At 38.9% G+C, this 24,540-nt stretch overlaps 1 protein-coding gene across 1 annotated transcript; it reads right to left on the minus strand.

Moving 5' to 3' along the window:
* Window positions 1-388: 388 nt before the first annotated feature.
* Window positions 389-23,874, minus strand: LOC138051977 (E3 ubiquitin-protein ligase TRAIP-like). The gene is made up of 14 exons (XM_068898321.1): window positions 23,687-23,874; window positions 23,013-23,037; window positions 22,757-22,889; window positions 22,417-22,456; window positions 22,057-22,091; window positions 20,627-20,669; window positions 18,728-18,804; window positions 15,087-15,181; window positions 13,889-13,996; window positions 13,525-13,612; window positions 13,132-13,221; window positions 4,631-4,719; window positions 2,767-2,898; window positions 389-1,610 (listed from the first exon to the last, which is right to left on the minus strand). The coding sequence occupies exons 1-14, from the start codon at window positions 23,748-23,750 to the stop codon at window positions 1,319-1,321; spliced, it is 1,311 nt and encodes a 436-aa protein (XP_068754422.1). The 5' UTR covers window positions 23,751-23,874; the 3' UTR covers window positions 389-1,318.
* Between the last annotated feature and the right edge of the window lie 666 nt (window positions 23,875-24,540).

Here is a 24,540-nt window from a genome sequence, read left to right on the forward strand (position 1 = left end):
TATATAATTGTGCAACGCCAATTTGGGGTATATTTTGTCCCCACGACGTGTCCCATGATGTTCAACAAGTTGGACTCTGTGCTAGGGTTAGGGAGGAGACGGCTGAAATTTCAGACTATGCAATGTCCCTTCTAAATGTCGCCTCAGTCTGCACTACACAGGTCTACACAAGTTTTTTGTCGTTGTGACATGTCCCTGCAACATGACCCCTTGTGTCTGCCACCTTTAAAACACCTGTTTCAGTTATTGAAGATGGCGGCAAACCTGAAATTTGAAAATAAAATACGCAATTGGAAGTTCTTTTTTTCTGACACCAACAAATTTAATCGCCAACATTTTCCCCCAGTTTGAAGTTATTCTTTTGTATTCCGACCGTTTCTAAATGAGTAAAATACGATTACTTTTATTAACCATACACTAAATCAATTTACAGATTTTAGTACCTGCGAAAACGATTAAAATAAGCCTGCCAGTGGCGGGTAAAATGTAGTCTATCCTTGTTGCTTCGTTCATCTTAATGCTTTGGAATAAAAAAATACTTCCGAGGTTTCTTTCCAATTATAATCAATTCTGAAGTCGAAAAAAGACTAGACATCAGAGAGGATCGGAATTTCTCTGAAGGAGAAGAAGAAGAAGAAGAAGAAGAAGAAGAAGAAGAAGAAGAAGAAGAAGAAGAAGAAGAAGAAGAAGAAGAAGAAGAAGAGGAAGAAGAAGAAGAAGAAGAAGAAGAAGAAGAAGAAGAAGAAGAAGAAGAAGAAGAAGAAGATCGTTATTGAGACAATTAAAGAGATACAGTAAACTACATAACGGGAACTTGTTGGGTCAGGTTCATGACGTGTCACTAAACCACTGAATCAAATGTGCAATGACAAGTGCACTGTCCACAGCAAAATGCTGTGAGCACAAAGAAGAGATGGAAGTCTATGAAAATGGAATCAGACCTTGGAATAACTCTGAGTATCAATATTCTTTTCTGTCGGGATAGGGTTAGATGAAATTTGCTTGAAAAAGCCCTGAGGCGATTTCTGCGTATTGATATATCAAACAAGGGCTATTGTAGTTTTTAAGGGTTAATTAAAAATTCTTGGGGAAAACTGAAGGAAAGCTTATTTTTCATGAAACAAATAGGGTGATTTGGAACATAAAAGAGTAATTCAGATTAAATGAAATCAGTCAGATATTACCTCAATTAGTCAAAGGAGCAGAATTTGCCAATTTTTTGTGAAGTAAATCAGAAGTAATGAACACTGCGAATGAACAATAACTATAGAAAACGTTTCGCGGAGCAGTTGATTGTTACTCGTATTCAGTTTGCTGTTCAAGTGGAGTCTAAGTCCATTACTGGTAGAGGGGGCTCTGTATAGGCAAACGTATTGCGCTTGATAAACTTTGATACCCCCATTGGCTTGGCTACTCTACGTACTGCTGTCTTTGTTGGTCTTGTTGGAGCAAGAAACTTAGTATGTCCTCCTAGCCCATCGTAGCCTCGCCTATACACTGATGCACCAGTTGGCTCTGGGGCCTTTCGTGACTGTTGTTGTGTTGGCTTTAAAGGAGCTCTCTGAAATGGGGAGGCCAGGCTTGATGTCTTGACTAGTGACAATCCCATTCTGTAGAGGTACAAAAAAAAAAAAAGCAGAAGAATGAAAAATGACGGGCATAAAAAGTAGCTAAGAGAACGTGATCATAATTGAAGTTGGTCACTTTCACTTAGAATGACATAACCACAGTTCAAATATGTGACATATCATAGTCACCTATTACGGGACAGTCATACAATACGAACTTGCAAGTTACCATCTCCCAGATAGCCTGCGCTGCAGACAGACAAAACCCCCGATAGGTTTTTGACCTTGGCTCGAATTACATGTCCGGATGCGCAGCGGGTATCTCCCAGATGGATTCATGATAACTCAGATGGTAGAGCAAGTGCAGCACAATCGCACGTGTCATGGGGATTTGAGTATTCTTCAAGCCTGTTTATTTGCACATGTTCAAGTTGCTTCATTAAAAGGGCTAGTATCATGGGAATTGGTATCACCCAACTAGTGGACTAATCCAAGTCCTGCATTTTGATTGGCTACGCTACTAGAGGACTATTAGTAATAGTCCTCGAGTAGCGAAAAGCGTGACGCTTTCTTTCGTTTTATCCCCAAATAAATATTTCTTCAACTTGCATTTGCTAACTGTATTATTGTCTTTTCTGTCCAACTAGTTGGGTGATACTAAAACAATTAGACCCCTAGCCCTCAAGGGCCACGGGTCAATAGCCCATTCGGCTTCGCCTTATGTGCTATTCAATTTTCAGTGACTTCTTCATTCCAAAATTGCTTCTGGATCACCGCAGTGAAATAAAAATCGAGTTCATCTTAGAAGATGCAAGAGAAGAACTTGAAAACGTCGGCCCGACGTTTGCAAGATGGCATTCATTTTAACCTTGGCTACGCCTAACCAAAAACACTTAGCAATGGTTTTTGTGAGGTTTGACCATCGGTAAAAAGGTCTCCTTTGCTTTCCACATTTTTACTAACAATCCATGACACTGCCACTTTAACTGTGATGATCATTTTTACTTAGAATGACATAACCTCAGTTCAAATATATGAAAATTTAATTTTATACATTCTCCATCACATAAAAAGTAGCATTTGTTATAAATCAGACTAAGGCGATAACTGCTTCAGGTATAAGCAATCAGGTCATGCTATTTCCAATGTACATGTGAAATTTGCACTAATGCTAAAATGTACTATTTCTGGCCCTCACTCTTCTGCAATACTCTTGAGTTCATATTTTCTTTCTTGTGGCTTTGGTGATGGTGTCTCTGCCACAATGACATTTTCTGAATCTTCTGACGGGCAACTGAGCCTGGGTCTCTTAATATCTACAGGTGCTGGACTATGAAAAAAAGTAGAATGAATCAGAACAATAAGAAGCTGAGGCATACTGAGACTAAGCCCCTCAATGAAACAATAGAGACTTGAATTTTTGTTTGCAGTTAACAGCAATATTTTTTATTCTAAACAGTGCAGTAATGATTTTCGTGATAATCTCATCACCCCTTACTGAGGGATGTGTTCATTTTTTTGTCCTACAGCAATTGTATCACATATAATTTTAAGAGAGTTCTAATAGCAAACTTTATGTGCTTCAGACGCATAATAATCCAAAGTTTCTGCTGAGCGCAAGTAACCTCATTTAGGATATTGACCACAAATCAATTCAAATCAGGGCAAAAGAGATTACAAGACTGTAGCTACAAATTCTTGACTTGGGGGGGGGGGGGGGGGCAGAAGGCTCCTCATTCCTAACAATGGGCAGTATTGCTAAACAAAAGTGGCCAATCAATGCCTTTTTTAATCTTTCACATTTCCCATGATAGGTGAAGCCCGGTGGTTTTCAATGATAAGTTAAAACCTGGGCTTTTGTTTGAAAACCGATTAACTTACTCTAGGATTAGTGTAAACTTTTGTTTTATGTTTTCAACTTTTTGGTGAAAGTTTCTTTTGCTTGTCTTTGTTTTTCAAGATTGACTTCTCCAAATGTGAAGTTTTGCTGAATATCAGTGTTGAACAGCATTGGGGAGTACAGAAACCAAACTCCAGCGGATTACCATGGGTAAGATTTTTTGGGAAATCTATCCATGCGAGAAATTTTGGTTGTGACATCACATACGTTCATACGCTGTCTGCCCGTACAGACTGTCGGGGTGAAGGTGGGGAGGAAGGAGAGCCTCTGGGGACAGGATTGTTCCAAGAAAGCCTCAAGAGAAGCCAAGGAAGGAGAAGAAGAGAAAATTTCAATGAAGAACTCTGTAAAGCTGAGAGAAATGGAGCGAGAGGCAAAACCTATTTACAACGGTTAGCTTTCAGGTAATGTTTTCCTTGCGTCGCTCCCTTGCATATTTTGTAAAACTTGCTAAAAAACGAAGAAGGCCTGAAAATGTTTGCAATTCCGTGTTGGCAAAGAGTCTGGCATATTTCAACAACCACATTTATAGTTTTTTTTTTGTGAAATCGATGTCCAGTCGTGAGCTCCTTTGTTGGACTCTGAAATTGCAGTCGAGTATTTGGCGAATTTACTACTCTGTAGCTACATTTTCTAATTAGGAAGATTTTTGCTGTTGTTCTAAACTGAAGAGAGAGGGTTTAAAGATTATCAGTCAAACGAAAATGTTGTGAAAGAGATTACTCTGCATGTAATTTTAGTTAAGTTGTTGATTAAAATTGTTGGTTATGGTTTGCAAGGCTTGTTTGGTTACTGCTATCAGCTCAGAGGTGTTTGATCACTGTAAACTGTATACACTAATGACGATTAATTTTGTACCTTATGCAGAAGCATAATTATTTCCATATAAACTATATTGCTTTCTGGGGTTAGAAACGGGAGCTCTGCTTTAAGACTTGGCTAAATCTATATATTAATCTGGGATTATTGTTAATTGGCATTTGAACAACCAGGCCCAGGGTACAAGAAGAAAAAACCTCTTTGTGCAGAGAATACATGTAGGTCTACATATGGTAAATACCAATAATTCTAGCAATTCATCAAACCTAGTGGACCTTTGTAAAAGGGAAGCCCTCACACTATTGTATTGCGCCAACCGTACTTTTCCATAATATTGTTGTACCTCTCTCTTATAAGGCGACCAATGACACTACTTCGAGGGCTTGTAGATGCAAAAGCTCTCTCCATTGCTGTCAACTTCTTTTTGTAACTCTAATAAAAGAGAAGAGATGTGAAGATCAATCAAATCAAATTTATTTAAAGCACATTTACCTAAAAAGTAACAAAAGATACACTAGCCCGCAAATAGCATAGGCTAATCTAGGCAGTTAGTGAAGAAAAATTGTGAAAATAACTCAGGAAAACTTAATATTTACAGGAATGATATAATTTAAAGATATACCATCCAGTAATTATATAATAAGTCAAGTAGAAAATAATGACTGACTAAATTAAAATGAAAATAATTATTGCTGCATGCAACCGGTAACTAAACATACCAGCATTGAAGTTTTAAACCTGTATTTCAACACATGGTTATTCACATATTACTTAATTTAATTTTTTATCACTGAATGTCACGGTTACAATGGGAATGAGTAATCACTGATATAGATGTGCCATATAAAGGAAGATGGTAATGTAAAACAAAGTGTTCTTTACAAACAATCAGGCTTAGCTGGATAAGACCTACCAGACAAAACTGTGGGGAAAGTTAGCACATATGAAGTCTTCTTCTCTCCCCTGATTCAATGTTGTCCAAAACTGAACAGTTTTAGTGGGAAATTATTGTGTTAGCTTCCAACATTGAATGGGGAGGGGGAGAACTGCGCCTTACAAAAAGTTGGGTTGAAATACAGGTTTAAGTTATCGGGAGTAAGGAGTTAATCAGCCACCCTTTATGAAGGCACAGGCACTAGACTGGCACATTTAGTATAATGCAAAAAAGATAGAAGGTCTGCTTCAAAATAAGTGAAATGCTTTGGACTGTGGCACACTGTTTCTTTTCATTTGCCATGTACTGACAGGCGTGGTTCAAGTTATCAAGGGTAAAAAAATAAATAGAGAATGACCTGAATGGAAACAAAAATTGCTATGCGTTAGTGGGAGGATCATGTTACTGAGAGTAAAATTGCAGTATATGTATACGTACGATGGAAATCTAGGGAAAATCGATTTCAGTTCGAGTTAGCCTTAGGTTCAAGTTAGCGAGGGTTCGGGTTATTGGGAATCGACTGTAGGCTTGGCAATGAATGTAGCTCTCAGGTGGAGACACCTCCAGTAAGATGGACATGAAATGAGAAGTGACAAATGGATGAACCATATCATCCGCTTTGAGATAGAAGGGCTAACTACAAAGGACCACCTCCCAAAACCTGTTCAGAGCTAGTGTCAAGACACGATGATCTGCAATCTCTGAACAGACTGAAATGGAGGGCAAACATACCACACAACGTTCTACCTACCCAAGGTGAAAAGCAACATCAAGTAGATTATGATGATGAAGAATGTAGGAAATATCAAGGATATCCGGAGTGGAGCCCCTAAGGCGGATGGCTGGTGCTCAGCACTTCCTTCCAGCAGCTTCTGCAGTGGAACTAGCTTCAAGTACTAGTAGTATTGGTTTTTACTTTTCTTTGGACCCAGCCAGTGACACCGAGAGGGGAACAATGTCGTATGGGCAGCCCAGCAACTCCGGTGGGAGAAGCCCTCACAGCTTCATTGGGTGGCTACCACCCGCCTCAAGCTGGGCAGCCCCCAGCCAGTAAGGTGCCTGCTCTACTGGGTGCATAGAGCTTAGGGGACCCTCCCAACAAGCGAGCAAGTACTTGCACCAAGCCGTGAAAAGCAAAAAACTACGAAGACTCCAGCTCTTCGAATCGCAAGCAAGCAGGAACATTTGCACCATGTGCCCTGGTCTCTCCGCTGACCTTCAGCTAATGGACGACTCCCGCAAGACCGCCATCATCAACAAGAAGCTGGCACGACTCAACATTGACGTCACCTGTCTCCAGGAAACCTGGCTGGCCGACAGTGGGTCGCTTATGGAAAGAGACTACACCTTCTTCTGGCAAGGCCTGTCCCAGGACGAGCCAAGGCAGTACAGTGTAGGTTTTGCCGTGAGGAACTCACTGATTGCCACCACAAAAAACCCCTCTGGAGGGTCATTGAGAATTCTTGCCCTTCGCATGAAAACGTTTGCGGCCTTTGTGAACATGATATCAGCCTACGCCCCAACTCTGTCCTCCACCCCAGAAGCCAAGGATCAATTCTACGAGGCTCTGCAGAAAACACTATCTGGAATCGCAAGTTCCGAGGGCATATATTTGCTAGGCGATTTCAACGCTAGTGTTGGGACCAACTGGCAAGCATGGCCTACCTGCCTTGGCCATTTTGGCATCCGCAGGATGAATAAGAACGGGCAGAGTTTGCTCAAACTCTGCTGTCACCACAGCCTCTGCATCACCAACAGCTACTTTAAGTGTAAGGAGCTGCACAAAGTGTCTTGGAGACACCCTCATCATCACTAGGAGAGCTCAGCAGTGTCCTCCACACAAGAAGCTATCACAGTGCTGACTGTGACACGGACCACTCGCTCGTTGCAAGCAAGGTCAGGCTGAAGCTCAGAAGGTTCCACCACACCAAGACCAAGGGTTGCGCATGCATCAACACCTGTGGCACTTCCGAAACCCATTAAGGCTCAGAGCTTCGCTGAGACCCTCCAGGAGAAACTTGCTGCACAACCAACAACCAGCAACTCGGATGCCAAATGGTCTCACCTCCGTAATGCCATCTACGACTCAGCCATGGCTGCATTCAGCAAGAAAGAATGCAAGAAGATGAGATGAGTAGCATGATCACCATACCAATTGCTTTAACATACCTAAAAATTGTGAAATTGTGTTTATTGGGGTGAAAATCACTTATTTTGGCTTATTTCACACCCAGACTTTCATATCTTTCTAATTGTTCGGAAAATATTAAAGTTTGGTCTGTTAAAACTGAATTTTTGATTTACCCATGACCCCTTGCAGGCGTGGTCTTTCATACAGATAGTCAATTTCGAGGCAAACAAAAGTAAAAACAGAAAGCTTTCACCACATGGAGGATAGTATCCCCTCATTTACTTCTATTGACACCCTAAATGCTGGCTTTCTGCTCAACTTTTTTGCTCCACTTTACAATTTGAGGTCAAAGCAGATGTCTTTCTCAATTTCCTGAAAATTGCCCCTGAAAAGACATTGTGGACTTCCCAATAATATCCAAAGAGGAAAGGTTAACAAGCCTTGTGAAGCACATGGAAATCATGGCTTCTTTGCGAAATAGGTTGTGATGTTTACTGGCACTCAAGACTTGGTTCAATATGGCCCGGCATATAAAAAAAACGTAGCGACTCAGTCAAGGGCTAATATTTTCACGACCCTGAAAGCTACGATGACGAAACTGTGGAAATAGCTAGGGGAACTTGTGAGCATTCAGAAAATGCTTGGTTGGAACCCAGTTATGCCTTGGTTGGATCATGAGCAACATTGAAAGAAGTGGTCTTTAAAAATATTATTGCATAATAGACCAATTTCGAAGACCAAATTCAGTCCTAAACAAAAGACATCACCTGGAGGCTCTGGGGAATAAATAAAAGGATTTGTATGAGTTTATTCCCCAGAGCCTCGAGATGATGCCTTTTGTTTTGGACTGAATTTTAATATATCGAAAGTGGTCTATTGCGGAACAGAAAAAGCGTAGCGACTGTTTTGAGAAGTGATTTCTCCATTCCTAGTGGATAATAATAATAATAATAACTCAAAAACTTATATAGCGCATGCTTCATGACAGAATGATCGCATGCGCTTAACATGGATTAAAATACCAATAAAATTTATCAGTTCATATAAGCTAAGAATATGTTCATTAAATAGATTTGTAAGTTAACTTAATATTAATTACATGAATTCAAAGTGCCAATAAAATTGTTAATTCCTGTAAGCTAAAAATATGCTAATTTCAAACAATAAGTTTTAAGTTGACTCTTAAAATTGTTAATTGTGGTGGCTTTCCTAAAGAAGGAAGGAAGTGAATTCCAAACGTGAGGAGCAGCCATACTAAAAGAACGGTCACCAAGTGTAGAATAGGACTTACGTAAAGGAAAATTTAAAAGGAATTCGTTGCCAGATCGCAAAGAGTAATTTGCACCGGTCTTAATGGAAATAAGACCATTTATTGGATCCCTCAAAATAACTTTTCTGTAAGTTAAATCACAAGGTATGAGCATTTAGTTGAGATGGATTTGAACCCACAGATATCAATAATTGAAGACTTGTTTCAAACAATAACCTAGTGAGCGCCAGAATTCCAAAACACAGCGTTACAGTAAGGAAACTACGGAATTTTGAATCTTTTTAATGTGTTTTAATTAACTTGAACAGTTGAAATTTGGCTCATATGTAGTATTTACTGCGTGTTATCACTGGTTATTGTCCGTTAATCCACAAAAGTGCTTTCTCTTTTGAAAAATGGTTTTGAAGACTTTCAATTTAAAAATTGTGTTATGCGTTACACTCAAAATTTTCCTATTTTTCTATCCTTTTCCTTTGTTTTCTCAAGAAAAGAAAGTCGCTTACCCTTTTTACACCCTGTATGCTCAAGGCTGTGCTCTAAGGAAAATTTCAGGGAGCCCTTCGGGCTCCCAAGCGTTTTAACTTGGGTGCCCAGGCCTAAAAGATGGTCGCCCGAATCAAAATTTCGGGGAGCCCTTTGGGCTCCCAAACATTTTAGCCGGGGTGCCCGGGCCTCCTAGTTGGTCGCCCAAACTAATAAATCAGTCAGTTAATTATTAAAAATTAAAGAAACTGTTTTCGTAACAAGTCAAATGGAACTATGTGCATTTATTTATTGTTTTTATGTTCATGAAACATCATATCCTTTGACCTCCTGAAAACCTATCATCACTTCTAGACAAATAATTATTTAATTCACACTTACAGAAGCAGTGCAAAACTATTTTTTTTTTAAATGAATAGTACACATATACCAAAGATAACACTATTTCGTTTGAACTCTGTATACTTAATTCTTTAGAAATTCTTTAGACAGAGTTTAAAATTGGAATCACAAATTACAAACTACGGTAGATCAATACTGTCCTATACTGTCCAATACTGTAAGTAAGATTAAGGTCGGTTTAGGTAATTTTTATAAAAATGTTTCGGTCAAAAATAAGAAAACTATTCTTTTTACTTATCATTTAGGTTGAAAAGGAAATTCGCTTGCGACAAATGACTGAGATCCCGTGGCGGCTTTCACGGGAAAGCTGCCATGAATTTCCGCAACGAAACCCGCGTCCGCCCCAAAACTATTATCTTTCTTGCATAAGTCATCTTGTTGGAAAGTCATCGTTTAAGAGCAGAACAGAAGTATTTTCTTTCCTATGTTATCGGTGAAATGTTCAGGACAAATGGCCTTTTGTGGATTCGGTCGATTTGGCCTTTGTGTATTTATTTTTAGTGCGTGATACGTAATAACTTGTCACGACACCAAGGAGAATGCAGGACTTATAGATTTTATACCCGTTTCTAAAACAATCACAAAAAATAAACCTATCTTTTCTTTTTTATACATCGTGTTTTACTGGAAAAACAATCTTAAGTTATGTTTTAGCCTCGCAGACACGGCAGTAAAAAGCCTGCTAAAATATTAAATTAGCATAAAAAGAGAGACTCCCGTGTTTATTCAGCGATTTATTAATCGCCGACCGTACTTTACGCCTATCAGAGCAGAAGTAACAACTTCTTTTGAAAAACTAGCTGATGAGCCATCCCAATTTAAAGGAAAAATTTTAATGCTATAGGAAAAGCCGTTAAAATCGAAAACTGTGCAGCTAGTCAAGTTCAAAGTCGATGATTATGTTACATGTGAATTCACGTGGAACGACCTTTGAACATCAACGCGTGCCCGATTGAACAACATTTTCTTTTGAAAAAACGACTCCCGGGTTCATTTAGCGATATATTAATCGCCGACCGTACTTTACGCCTGTCAGAGCAGAAGTAACAATTCCTTTTGAAAAACTAAATAACGAGCCATCCTAATTTAAAGGAAAAATTATAATGCTATTTAGAAAAGCGGTTAAAATCGAAAACTGTGCAGCTTGTCACAATCAAAGTCGATGATTATGTTACACATGAATTCACGTGGAACGACCTTCGAATATCAACGCGCGCCCGATTGAACAACATTTTCATTTATTTTTTTTTTTTGACTGTAAATCAAGAAACCAAGACCAGCAGGTTGCCCGGCCGGGCGACCAAGAAAATATTTTCGGTCGCCCGAAGCCAAATGTTAGTCGCCTCAGGCGACCGGGCGCCGTTAGAGCACAGCATTGATGCTAATCGACAAGGATAACCTTAGCATTCAGCAAAAATATAGCTTTATTGAAGACGGTAAACTGAATAAATCAGGAAATGTTTCTCAGTCACCCCCAATTGGGTATGGTGATTGTGCTACACATCTGACTAGTTCGAGGCTTGCTGGGAAGAAATGCAGCCAGTCAGAGAGGCCACAAGGAAAGCAATGCTGGCAACCCTTCCCCAAGCACACGCGACACCCTCTGAGCAGCTAGGAGCAAGGCCCAGCAGACCGCGCGCCGCTGTGCCAACGAGTACTGGCAGAACCTATGCGCCAAAATCCAGCTAGCAGCAGACTGTGGCCACGCAAAACTGCCACTGGCCCAACAAGCATCAAACAGCCCAACTCAAATCAAAGACTGGAGAGGTCAATGCCCTGCCTGGGTTGGCAGTCATAGAGGAGCTTGACAACATGTTGACACTGGAAGAGCTCAGCATAGCCATTGACGGTCTCACCTGTGGCAAGGCACCGGGGAGGGACGGTATCCCACCAGAAGTTTGGAAGCATGGGAAGCAAAACATCCTGCAACCGCTTCATGAGCTCCTCTGCCTGTGCTGGGAGCAAGGTCACATCCCCCAAGACATGAGAGATGCCAACATAGTCACCCTGTACAAGAAAAAGGGTGACCATAGTGATTGCAACAACTATCCTGGCATCTCTCTTCTGAGCATCGTTGGCAAAGTCTTTGCTCGGGTCACCTTGAGCCGTCTGCAGAGCCTTGCTTCGAAAGTCTACCCCGAGTCACAGTGTGATCACATCCTGGCGCAAGGTGCTGAGTCCCCCCCAGTCATCACCATCAACAACACAGTGTTGGAGGTTGTGGACACCTTCACCTACTTGGGCTCCACCGTGTCAAGCTCAACTTTGCTCGATGCTGAGATCAGCTTCAGGATCGCCAAAGCAGCTGCTGTTGTCATGGCCAAACTCAACAAGCGAGTGTGGTGCAATGACCTGTTGAGCGAAAGGACCAAGATGTGCATCTACCAAGCTTGTGTCCTGTCGACCCTCCTTTATGGCAGCGAGTCGTGGATGACCTATGCCAGACAAGAGCGCCGACTCAACCGTTTCCACCTCCACTGCCTTCAGCACCTGCTGCACATCAGGTGGCAGGACAGAGTCACCAACACCGAGGTCCTGGAGCATGCTGGCTCACTGAGAATGCCATCACTGCTCATTCAGTGACGCCTTCGATGGTTTGAACAAGAACGTCATCAAGCGAGACTTGCGATCTGCACTTATCGACACCAGTGCATGGGAGGACATCGCCAAACACTGAGATACATGGCGGCAAAGTGTCACAGTGGGGGTTTCGAAGGCGGAAGCGAACGCTAGAGTTGAGGCTACATGCAGGAGAGCAGTGAGGAAAGAATGCGTAGCCTCTGCACGCGATTCCACAAGGCACGTCTGCGCCACCTGCAACAAAGACTACCACTCCAGGATCAGGCTACACAGTCATACAAGATCCTTCCCAAATCCCCAGCGCTCACCATCGCCTCTTCTCGAAGAGAAGGAGTTTTTAGCTGAGCACCTGCACATGTAAGTCAGACATGCAATACTTAAGTACTCAATACTCAAATGATGTATCAAAACAGGTGACCAGAAATAAAAATCATAACTGTGAAGTATGATTGTCCAGGTGAGTGTAGCCCTGGGAAAGGACTGTTTTGAGTTACAATGACTGACGTACCTAACAACCTGAGCAGAAGTCATCTTAAGAGTCAAGTGATTCAAGTAAAGGCAGTTGGAACATGTACTTTGATTTATGATGTGATTGGTCTACAAAGTTGCAATGTTATTGGTCGACTGTCAGTTAAGCATTGACATAATTGACTGTGAAGACTATAAACAGTGATTGGTTTGTTACTATCTTCCTCAGTGTAATGTCTGTACATCTATTTTTCGTAAAGCAGGTCAGTCAGTCTGTTGTTGATGTCGTCCATGGGTCGTTTGTAGGGTGTGGGAAGTTGTTCATGTAGGCATTGGTTTAGTGGTCACTGTCTTAAGTTAGAAAACCAGCTTTCCAGTATGATCCACTGATACTAATTAGTACTGTATGTAATGCATTCAGTAGAGTCCCAGTCAAACAGTAAATGTGGTCTGTCTGTAAATGGTCTTAAGCAATGCCATTGTTGATGCCACCATTTCTCATTACTCACTTTTGTTCAGTTAACTGACCTGTCAGTTGCAGCATTTGATCTTGTAAACAGACGTATGCTAACTTACACTGTTCTCCTGTTCCAGCCTTTGAATATCTTCCTCTGCCATTTTAATTTGGTCTCTACTTTTCTTCAATTCCATTTCAAGTTGAGTTAACTACAGGTGTTATGATAAAAAAGAGAGGATTTTTTTTATCTACGAGTACAGTAGATAGACATTTCAATTTATTATCAGTTCAATTTACCAAAATGTGTTGTGTTTCAAACCTTACCAAGTAGACATTGTAATAAGATATACTGATGAAGGATTTGAGTTTCTTAATTTAATGTTACTGAATAAATTATATTTTGTGATGCTGAGAGACAAAAAGAATGATATAGAATAACCATCAAACCTGGTCTTCCCTATGTTAACACAACAATGCAGAACAGTTTGAGGAAATTACCGACACCAATTTACCTCAATTTTTATTCTGTTATTTTCTTTCTTAATCATCTCAGATGTACTTGTTGCTTCCTTACACTTCTGTCTCTTTTCCTCCAGCTTCCTGCAAACAAGTTTGTACTTATCTTACCGTGGTGTGTCCTTCCAACTACATGTAACAAAAAAAGTTCTTTACTAAAGACTTTGTCATTTTACTCTCTACAAAACTGAATTAAGGAAGCATTAGATATTTCATATTTCTGTCACTTGGGCAAAACAAAATAAATTTTAAGTTACCGGTATTTAATCTTCTAAGAACCTAAGGGTTAAAATTTATATTGTTTTCCTGCAATGAAGTGTCAAGTATTCCACTGGTTAATTTACATAAAAACAAGATTACTTTTTCAATGTAATGAGCTGAACAATGACTTCAGGAAATGACTTCGAGTCCAAATCACGTAACATTCCCTCTGCCTCACTTGTATGTTCATCTATCAATACCCTCATCCTGTAAAACAACAGAAACAACAGAACTTTTATTAAATTAAAATAATAATAATATTGTGCATTGGAAGTTATGCTGCAAGTATGAATCCATGAAAAGGAATTAGAGAAGATTGGAAAGTACCAGGACCTCAAGGGAGAATTGTCAAGACTTTGGAACATAAGAAAAATTACTGTGCCAGTCATACCAGTAGTGATAGGGCATCTTGAATGTGTGACTAGCAACTTTAGGAAATGGACTGAAAGACTTGGAATTCAATTGGCTGTACCACTGGTACAAAAAACAGCCTCGCTTGGAATGGCTTGGATACTGAGGAGAGTGCTAGAGAACTAATTGGAAAGGAGAAAGTCAAACAAAGAAACTTCGGTCATTTGCTATGACCTGCTACTTGGAAGGGATAATTATATTGGATAAGATCAATTTGAGAACAGGGCACATAATAATAACAACTGCTACAATAACTTTGTGTAGCAAATTCAAGGTTCAAGTTGTGCTGTTCATCAAGTAATTTCATACTGAAGCCAAAACACTAGAGTTTATGAATGACTTGTAACAGGACAGACAATAGTAAGGAAAAGGATCCTATCAAAAGTAACAACCAAAGAGCAGATTAATTCAAGTACTGGTATGCTAGTGTCACTAAAGATAAATACACATTAATTTGCAAAACAACATTTACAATGTATGGGTTGATAATAACTCATCACAAGGAGTGAACAATGTTGTGTTTGCATACAGTAATAGTGTCTTAAATATGCCTGCACCTGATTCATTGGTACAATTATTGGACATTTAACATTGAGATTACACAACATACAATGAAGTAAAATTGTTTTATTGAAATAGCCAGATACCTCTTACAACTCGCTCAAACCATTCTAACTGATGCAGAATAAATAATTACTCGTGGCTATAATTGACATGTAGATCACACCCAAACATTCACACATGCATGCTGCTGATTCAAGTGTGAATAGTTACAGCAGCAAAATGGGCAAGGACACAACAATGATGATACTGCTAGGAAAGTGTTGGAAATGGAAAAATGTTGAACATCCTACACAGCTTTTGAAAAATCTTTCATGTTACTCACCTCTTTAACTTTGAAAGTGATGCCCTAAGTTCAGAAGCTTGACTTTGGGCAATGGCAAGTTCTGCTTCTTTGTCTTTTAAGTATGACAGTTGTTTCTATTTGGATGCAAAATTTCAGTCCGTGAGAGTTGTTTGTTAACATAATATAAAATAACATAACAAAGCCTATATTTACATGTGTACATGATAAGAGTTAAAGCTGCCAAGCTTGTGGGGTCTTGTGTACAAGTATTTAATCCAAGACCTAGAAATATTAGTTAAAAATACAGAAAAATAATAAAATACATTTATTATTGTGTATCGATACATATTAAATATAAAATATAAAATACAAAACATTACATGTTAAATATTAAATATAAAAATACTATTAGCTAAGGACAAAGCATTATCTAATATCTTAAATTCTAAAAATATACGTAATCACTTTCTCTAATTTGAGAAATGGAGGCAGTTGAGTTGTCCAAGAGAAAGTCTTTAAAAATATTCTTTCGTAATAAGTCGTTTTTTGATTTCCTTAAAAGCAAAATTGTCAGTTTTATCATTACAGTTAACTAAATTCCAGAGGGCTAACCCACGAAAGGCTAAAGAGTCCCTCAATAATCTGCAATTGTATCTCGGGATCAAAGCTACATTCTTCCCACGTAATGAGTAAGAACTTTCTCTCTTTCTGAAGATGTTCTTAGGAAGGCAGTCTGGAAGAATGTTAGGTACTATTTGCCTTATAAAATAGCTTTAAAATTTCCACTTTGTAATAGAGTATAACCCGATTGTAATCCAATTTGCAAAGTTTAATACTCGATGAGATGCCATTATCTTTAGGTAAATAAAAAATAATCCTAGTAACCCTACAACAGAGTCTCAATTGAGCTGATCTAATATCCTAATTACAGCACACACCCAACAAAACAAGGCCATACATAATAGATGATAAAATTACACTAAAATAGAATTTCAGTCAGACATCTTTAGGCAAAAACCTGGAACGTTTTAATAGTTCCAGTTTGTTCGCAAAGCTTTTCTTTAAGTCCAACACATGTGTGGTATCCAGGTAAGTCTATTATCTACAGTCATTCCTAGCAGACGGGTTTTTGTGACGTAATGCAAGACCGCGTTTCCTAGGAGCGTCGGGTGGGGGAAGACGTCCTATGGTGTCTTTCTTGCAAAGTAACATACCAGTAACTTCACTTTTTCCTGGATGTGGTGTCAGTCGATTTGCTAGACACCATCAGTAAACTTCTTGCAAAGCCTTGTTTAACAGGGCGATGGCTAAATCTGCCGACTGACCAATACAGAATATCGTGGTATTGTTGGCATACTTTAATAAAAACCCCGAACCGACAGTAGATGGTAGGTTGTTGGTGACTCTTACAGGTAGTGGCTCTGATTTGACTCCGTTTAACACTGAAAATTGCATTCTTCCTCCCAGATAGCTATCTATCCATTCTAATAGACCTCCATTGATTCCAAAGTTACTTTCAAGTTTAAAGTAAGATCTCATGTGACACACTGTCAAAAGCTTTCTTAAAATCCACAAAAGCCGCCGCAACAATGCTGTCCGAATCTAATGCCATACACCATATCTCAGTCATATGAACTAATAAAAGTTCAGTAGAGTGGCCTCGTCTATAAGCCCATTGCTTGTCAGTTATCAGGTGGTTGTGCTCAAATACATGCTTCACTAGTCTATCATTAATTTCCGCTTCCAAGATTTTACTCGGGACACTGGTCTATAATTACCACAGTCTGTCTTGTCGCCCTTTTTAAAAAATTAATAGGAGTTAGTCTTGCCATCTTCCAGGAAGAGAAGACTACCCTTCTGTTGATACTGTAATTGTATATATCGACTAGTGCCGGCACCATAGTGTTGCCCGCCAGCTTTAGGAGTTTTTGATGAAATGCTATCACTCCCTGTTGATTTGTTGGCCTTTAATTTATTGATCTTCTCTTGAACAGATCGCTCACTGATTGTAATAGGAGCTATACTTGTCATTGATAAATCTGACAAATCATCCTGTTTTGTAATCTGCATTATTTTGGATATTGTCTGAGATTGCCGGAAGGGTGCTTGTTAAGTTTTCTCCGTTCGGAGCAAAAGAATTTATCAGCCGTGTTTTCTCCTTGTCAGACTAGGGTAAGGTGGCATAATTTCTTCTAAGGGGACCGATAGTGCTTTTGTGTTACATGGGACCTGTACATGTAGCCCTATTGATCAGGTTCCAGTAGGCACTCAATTTCTTCACCTCTTGGAACATTTTCTTGAAATAACTTGCCTTAGCTTTTCTTAAGGCTGCTGTTACCTTGTTACGAGCTTTTTTATTATTATTTTTGCCACAACACAGGGCATTTCGTTGACACGGCTGCTTTAAAAAGCTTGAACCTAAAGTTAATCTTGCAGCAAATGTCCTTATCTATCCAGGGTGTGGACCAGATTCTGATCTTTACCTCTTTCCACGGAGCATGTTCGTCACAGATGTTAATAAACAATGTCTGCCACATCCACAAAACATCGTCTGGATCATCAAAAGCTGATGGCATGTGAAAAGGTGCAAATTCTATGTCGCATCTAAAATTGTCCAAGTTTAATTTCTTAAAATTTCTTGTCTTAATATATTTAGGGGGCGGTCTTTTGTTCTTTAGTCTCATAGTGGCATAAACCAAGTGATGGTCAGAAATTCCCAGAGGGAAGACTCCAGAGGTGCTAATGAGACCTTTTCTTGTTGTAACAATTAGATCTATCAAAGAGCACGATGTTGATGTACAGTGTAACTCATGTGTTTTCCGTCACAATGTTTCGCAAGTTGAACATTTTGAAAAGTGAACATAACTTTCCCACGTTGGTTCTCAGCCCGCAATCGTCATTTGAAAATTTTAAGTCGCAATTAAAGTCCCCTAATAAAACCATATTTGATGTTTTTAACCAGGCCTTTTCCCGAGGGGAAATGATTAAATCGAAGAATTGGTTAGCATCAGGTGGTCTGTAGACCACTGAAAACAGCACAGACAAGCCCTGAAAATTGACCTGCAACCATGCGGCTTCAATGCCACTTATGAATAAAGATCTAAGATCTTTGCGATGAAAAGCTCGTAATTGCTCAGCATAATATAGTACACATCCTCCACCCTTGTGTCCAATTCTGTCAAGTCTAATAAACTTCATACCAGAAATAACAATTTCCCAATCAGAGATAGATTTATCGAGATGAGTCTCCGTAACTGCAAGGATCTCGAATCCGCACGATAGTTGCAAATATCTAAGAGTAAGTTCTTCCATCTTGGCCCTCAAACTGCACACATTTAAGTGCGCTAACTTTACTTCTTTGTTGGAACCCGATTCTAGCTGCTTCACTAAATCAGACAGATCAGCGGCAGTTTAGTGTTAATTATGCTGGCTTGTCATGATTTGTTACACAATAAAATGTGTCATTAACTTGCAGAAAAGAATGTGTTAACAGGAACAGAATGTGCTAAAAAAAAAGGACCAAGTACAATGCAAACAAAAACAACTTTAAAGAGTCTAGTTTCATCAGTACAATGTAAATATGAGATTCAAACATAATAAAGTAAAAATAAACAAAATAACCACAGCTTTATAATATTGTTGTTGTGATATTTTCAGGCAGAAAATAAGAAAGTGAATACCTTAAGCCCAGCAGTAGCTGTCTTTTCAAGCTGAAGTTTCCTCTCATATTGGCTTTTAACATTTTCAATTTCACTGTCTGTGATAAAAATTAAGAGCTAGGAAGTCAATTATTCACCATTTGCAAGTGTACAATAGGATTACAAGTGATATTTTCCCTATGACGAAGGAAATACAAAGACAGTCATTGGAAAGGTTCAGAGGAATACATGAAACAACATAAAGAAACCAGCTTCAGGCTACATTCTTATTGGCTGTAAATGCATTTTCAATGACATGGTAAATCTCAGTAACACACAAGAATGTACTGGAATTCTAAGCACAAGTTGAGTAATTGGATTGTACACTTCCCTCAGTTTTACAGCAAGCTGTATCAAGGTGCTAAATTCATTTATTGGACAAAAGTAAAAAAATATGAGCATGAAATGGAAGCTATGCGTAATGAGTGGGAAGTGACTATATTGTGGTTTAAACTCTTTTGAAACAGTTCAATTTTGATTTTTCTTTGTCTAAATTTATTCATTATGATACTCTGAAACCAAGGAAAATCACAATTCACTACTTGCAAAATCCCATAATACACCTCTATTACCCCGCAAGACTTTTGCATAACCATTGTTTGCAATTTCTCCTGGGACATGAAATGTCCCAAGAGAAGTTGAAAACAATGCCTATGCAGATTTTTTGGGGGGTAAAAGAGGTGTATTATGGGATTTGTGCAAGTAGTGAATTGTAGTGGTTAAAAAAATTCTGAACAAGGAGAACATTTGAACCACAAATAACAACTACTGTACATCCTCCTGTGCTTGCTACAGTCTAACGGTAGACTGCTTGCAGTCCCTTCTGAGTTAGTCAAACTGCCCGCTTTGGTCATGCAAGCGAGCCAAGGGGAGAATGGTGATTGAGCAAATATATAGGGACTGTACGGTCTTCGGTAACTGATGCATTCAGAAGCTCCTGTTGCACCAGCAACAAGAAATTCGGATTGGTCCATTGACAATGGACCAATGTCAGATTTTTTTGGCAAGTTAATTACTTCTTGTCAGATGATGACGCCAATCTGTCTTCAATTTTCCCAAGGAAAAGAGAACCACGATATTGCTTTTGCGGTTTCGATTAAGTGGCTAACACATTGAACCCAAACAAGAACAGAAACTTGCGTTTGAAGCTCTCCTATCGGGCAAGTATGTCACGGCTGTGCTACCAACTGGTTTCGGCAAGACCATTTTTATGAGAGTTTTGTAATCTTAAGGAATACTAGTGACCCAAATCAAATGCCATCAATCGTGGTAATAGTTCCTTGTCGCATCATCACCGAAGACCACCTTCGGTCAAACGATTATCTATGGGTAGTTGCCTTTGAGAAGAAGGGGAATTTGTTGAAGGACACGGCTTGAAACAAGTATTGAGTCATCTTTTCTGCAGAACAAGCTCTGTATTCTGACTTCACTGATTTAATGATAGATGATGAGTCATCCGTTCTAAACAAGAACTTGTCCCAAACATCACACCGTTGAAATTTGCCAAAACATTCCAACATTAAATTAAATTAAAGAAATGTACAGTATTTGTGAAGGAAGGTTCCTTTCCGAATAGTTGATTGCATTCAACATGCACATAGATATTCCCACGCCGTTTAGTGTTTATTTACATTAGCAATAAAAACGGTGGAACCATCTGTCATAACTTTCACTCCTTAGATTAGCAGATTCTGAACGTGTTGTTTACAGAAGATTGTACAGTCCCTATAGTCGTTGCTCAATCACCATTCTCCCATTGGCTCGCTTGTGTGACCAAAGTGGGCAGTTCAACTAACTCAGAAGGGACTGCGAGCAGTCTCGTCTATAACAGTGAGATCACAAATCTAGTCCAGGAAAGCGTCTGTCAATTTCATCACCTACAATTTTGCTTCTGTAGCAATGCAGTCTGTTCAGCAAGGTCTTTCTACAAAAGAATGAAACATGCTTTTTATTAATTTACAGTAACTGACCTCATTTTATCCTTTCCTTTCTTTTAACCTTAAAGTCTTATTAAAGTGCTACTACGACCAAAAAATCATTATTCTTCTTTTTCTTTGGATTTCAAAACTATGTTAACTAAACATTAAGTAACCCAAGTTTTAACTGTTTATTTTCCTATTTAATGGTCTGCCATTACCAACTTTAAAATCTTGAGAAAGTGGGATTGAGGAGAAAAAGATGTTAAAGACTCGCTTGTTTAAGAATGCAATGCATACGTACACAGCTGAATTAATATCCAGCATGGGCATTTCGAGCTTTCAGACTTTTAAACTCTGTCTTGCATATGTACAGTAATAAGCTAGATTTACACACTGAAATTTTAAGCTAGTAAGTAAATGAAGTCACTTTTCTCTAGATCAGAGCTTCTGAGGTCCAGTCAGTCAGTTTGTACGTGAGTAATGGAGGACTGTGAAATCCAAAACATACGGTACACTCAAAGTAAACAGCCTTTAGATAAAAATCGAAGCTCAAACTTTTGCCAGTCAGGTGCCAGTCAGAAAAAAAGGAAGTGATTTTTCAATCATAACCCCAAAAGTTACAATTACATCAAATCAAATGAACAAAATTGGCTGAAACCATAATCAATTCATTTAAAATAGTCGACTTACACTATCATGAAATATTTTTACTTCATTGTGAACAATTTGTTTAGTTTCTTTGGTGAAATATTACCCTGCGAGCAGAGGCCCTTCGATCTTCCTAGATAAGTCGGAAAGAGGAAGGGACCTCTGCCAGCCGGCTCGACTTTCTTTGATTTGCCGCTCATCCAAAGAAATGGATGAGTCAGTCCAGTTTCAACTTGCCAAACCTGTTTTTTTTATTTGTGCGCATGATCAATCGCCACGCGTCATCAATATTTTTTAAATTTACAACAGCGTGACAATTTTTAAACTGTCTAAATTCCCATGAGAATTTTTCCGTATGTCGGTTACAGAAGCTAGTTTATCAGAATTGAGAAACCTATTAATTTTTTCAGTAAAAATTAAAATGGCAATTTAAAAACTTGAACTATCTTGAGGAAATGATTCCTTGGTTGTCGTGTGTTTGCCAGAGTTGTTCGAAAATATCCGTTACTGTTTGTTTTGGTTTTGTGGTTTTGCGGTTACTAGTCAGGCGTGACTGACTCCCGAATACGTTACGTTTGAATTTTTAACGCATGCTCAACATGAAATGTCGAGCCGGCTGGCAGAGGTCCCTTCCTCTTCCCGACTTATCTAGGAAGATCGAAGGGCCTCTGCTCGCAGGGTAGTGAAATATAGGAAAACTAAGACCATTAATAATAATTTATTACAGAAGTTCTTTTTTCATACCTTATGTTCTTGTTTTAAACAACGAATTTCTGTATCTGAAGGCAAGGCAAAACAAGATAAAACACTTAAAGCTAAGACAAAAATCAACAATCATACTAGTTGCTGAAGTTTAGAAAAGCTATGTTGAAGAGGAATGTTTGTAACAATAACAACCAACATCGGTAAAATTTAAGAATCCGATCCCACCAACGCGTCGGCCAACGCGTACTCAACACGTACACACAACAACACAGGTCTAAGTTGCTTTAAATTAAAGTATATTTCATCTACATGTAAACTATCACTGCCAAAATGACTATAAAAAAACTTCATGCATTATCAGATAATTATACAAGGTTGATGAGATCAAGAGAAGCTCACCTTTCTGATTTAAGAAAGATTTCAGTTCCTCAATGCTACCCTGTAAAAGCAATAAAACACAAATATACATACATGTACATCACTCACTGTGGTTACTATTTACATGTAAGTTAAATCTGCACAGTACAGCCTGGGCATGCAATCAAGTAGCCTTTTTGATAAACAGACTGCAATACATGAACATGCAAAAAGTTTTTTACTGGTACATGTATGAAATGAAAAGATAAAGTAAAATTTAGGAAACTGTAGAGTACAACCAATGAAGGAGATTCAAATTACTTTGTAATTTTGCCCTGGTCTTTTATAATAATTGTCACACTTTTGGGAACAATATTCATACCTTGAGGCTATCTATATCATTTCCATTGTGTGAGCTGTCCAGATCTGCCAAGTCAAAGAACAGTAATGTTGCTTTTGAAGAACTTTTTCGACATGTTGGACAGCTCCGGCTTTGCTCCAGCCACCTGTTAAGGCTGTTGACGAGACGTTTTTAGATAATAATTAACTGTTTGTATAGTGAGTAAATCTGGTTCCTTGGTGACTTTCATTTGGCTCTGGAATTCACATTCAACTTAAAAAGAAATAGAAACACGTACCATTGAAAGTGATAAACATGACCACCTGCAAAATGAGTTAAGGAATCACAAATCATAATAATTATTATTTCTTTATTAAGTCAACGAGCAATCATGCTTCCTAATGATGGAACAGCATTGTACATGCAGTGGTGTAATTAGTTTATTAGGAAGATTTTCTACATAAAATAATTATTGTATTCTTAAGTAACGCATACATCTCTGCTGTTGACAAGACATTTAAGCCTGAGTGGTTTTAACCCTGTATGACTGAAAGAATAAATAATAATAATAATAATAACAATAATAATAATAATAATATCAACAACAACAATAAGAATGACAGTAACAACAAATATCATAATCAAAATCAACATCAAAAGCGAATGGCTTATGCATAGGCATGCAAAAAATAGTGTTGAAGGCCAATGTTTCGGTGTCTCCATGACGCCATTGTCAAGACTGTGAATAAGTCTTATAAACCAATTAGGCAAAATATTTATACACGTTGTGTATGATACTTACCACACATCGCATAATTTTTTTATAGTTTTAATAATGGTCTTATTAAGACATCGAAACGTCAGATTTCAGAGCTATTTTTTAATAATCATCACGAAGCTTAGGAAACAAATTGTTCCTTGTATTTCTGGTTTTATGGTTCAGCACGTGAAAAGTAGGAGATCAAAAGATACAAGGACAGCACGCTGCCCCATCTTGAATAGATTCCGTGCATATATTGCACCTTGCCCGAAGCATATTAATTCAGAAGTCAAGTACTGTATAATCCAGTTATCGGCTTAAAAGAAAAACTTGCCATCTGCATTGAACTGTTTTCACACTGTCAGCCAAAGACCTTCCTCACTCAAAACTGGCGCTTCGAGTCCACGAAAGAGGTGCGCATGCGCAATGGAACTGATCGCAGCAACCGCCACCCCAGGCCCCTCACGTCCAAGGGCACTTGGAGATGGTCAAGTTTGGCGCATGGTTCGGAAATTTTCTGTCATATAATGGTCTCAAGCAACCATTGCCATACTCATACTTTAGCATCCTTACTCATCCCTAGCTGTACTTTAGCGTCCTTACTCATCTTTAACTGTACTTTAGCGTCCTTACTCATCCCTAGCCGTACTTGAGCGTCCTTACTCATCCCTTGCCGTATTTTAACGTCCTTACTCATCCCTAACCGTACTTTGACGTCCTTACTCATCCGTAGCTTATGACTAAAATGGAGCTGGTTGTCGTCAGCATAAGTGTTGATCTTTGTCGTAGGTACACAGAAATAGTTGACACAAATATTAAATAGAAGGGAACCGAGAACACTGAGATCCTTAGGACCTTAGGGAACTCCTGAAACCTATCACCGATTCAGTTGATCCCCGAATGAAGTAGCAACCCTCAGAAGATAGGTTATGTGCACGGAGTTTGGCTGTAAGGAGAGCATGAAATAAACTGTGTAATGATACAGCGCCAACTAAACGCTCAGGATCAAGATTACCCTTCCATGCACTCTGATCTGTGATAACAATGGGGGTGACAGGCCTACACA

Source organism: Montipora capricornis, chromosome 6, assembly GCF_036669925.1.
Source record: "Montipora capricornis isolate CH-2021 chromosome 6, ASM3666992v2, whole genome shotgun sequence".
Lineage (NCBI taxonomy): Eukaryota > Metazoa > Cnidaria > Anthozoa > Scleractinia > Acroporidae > Montipora > Montipora capricornis.

Bases quoted from the DNA above. Each gene is read 5' to 3' on its own strand.
- LOC138051977 (XM_068898321.1), bottom strand. From the start codon at position 23,750: ATGCTTCGGGCAAGGTGCAATATATGCACGGAATCTATTCAAGATGGG. The intron at 22,457-22,756 runs GTATGAATATTG...TTGCTTTTACAG, and splicing joins ATGATATAGATAGCCTCAAG to GGTAGCATTGAGGAACTGAA. The intron at 2,899-4,630 runs GTACAACAATAT...TTTTTTTCATAG, and splicing joins GGTCGCCTTATAAGAGAGAG to TCCAGCACCTGTAGATATTA.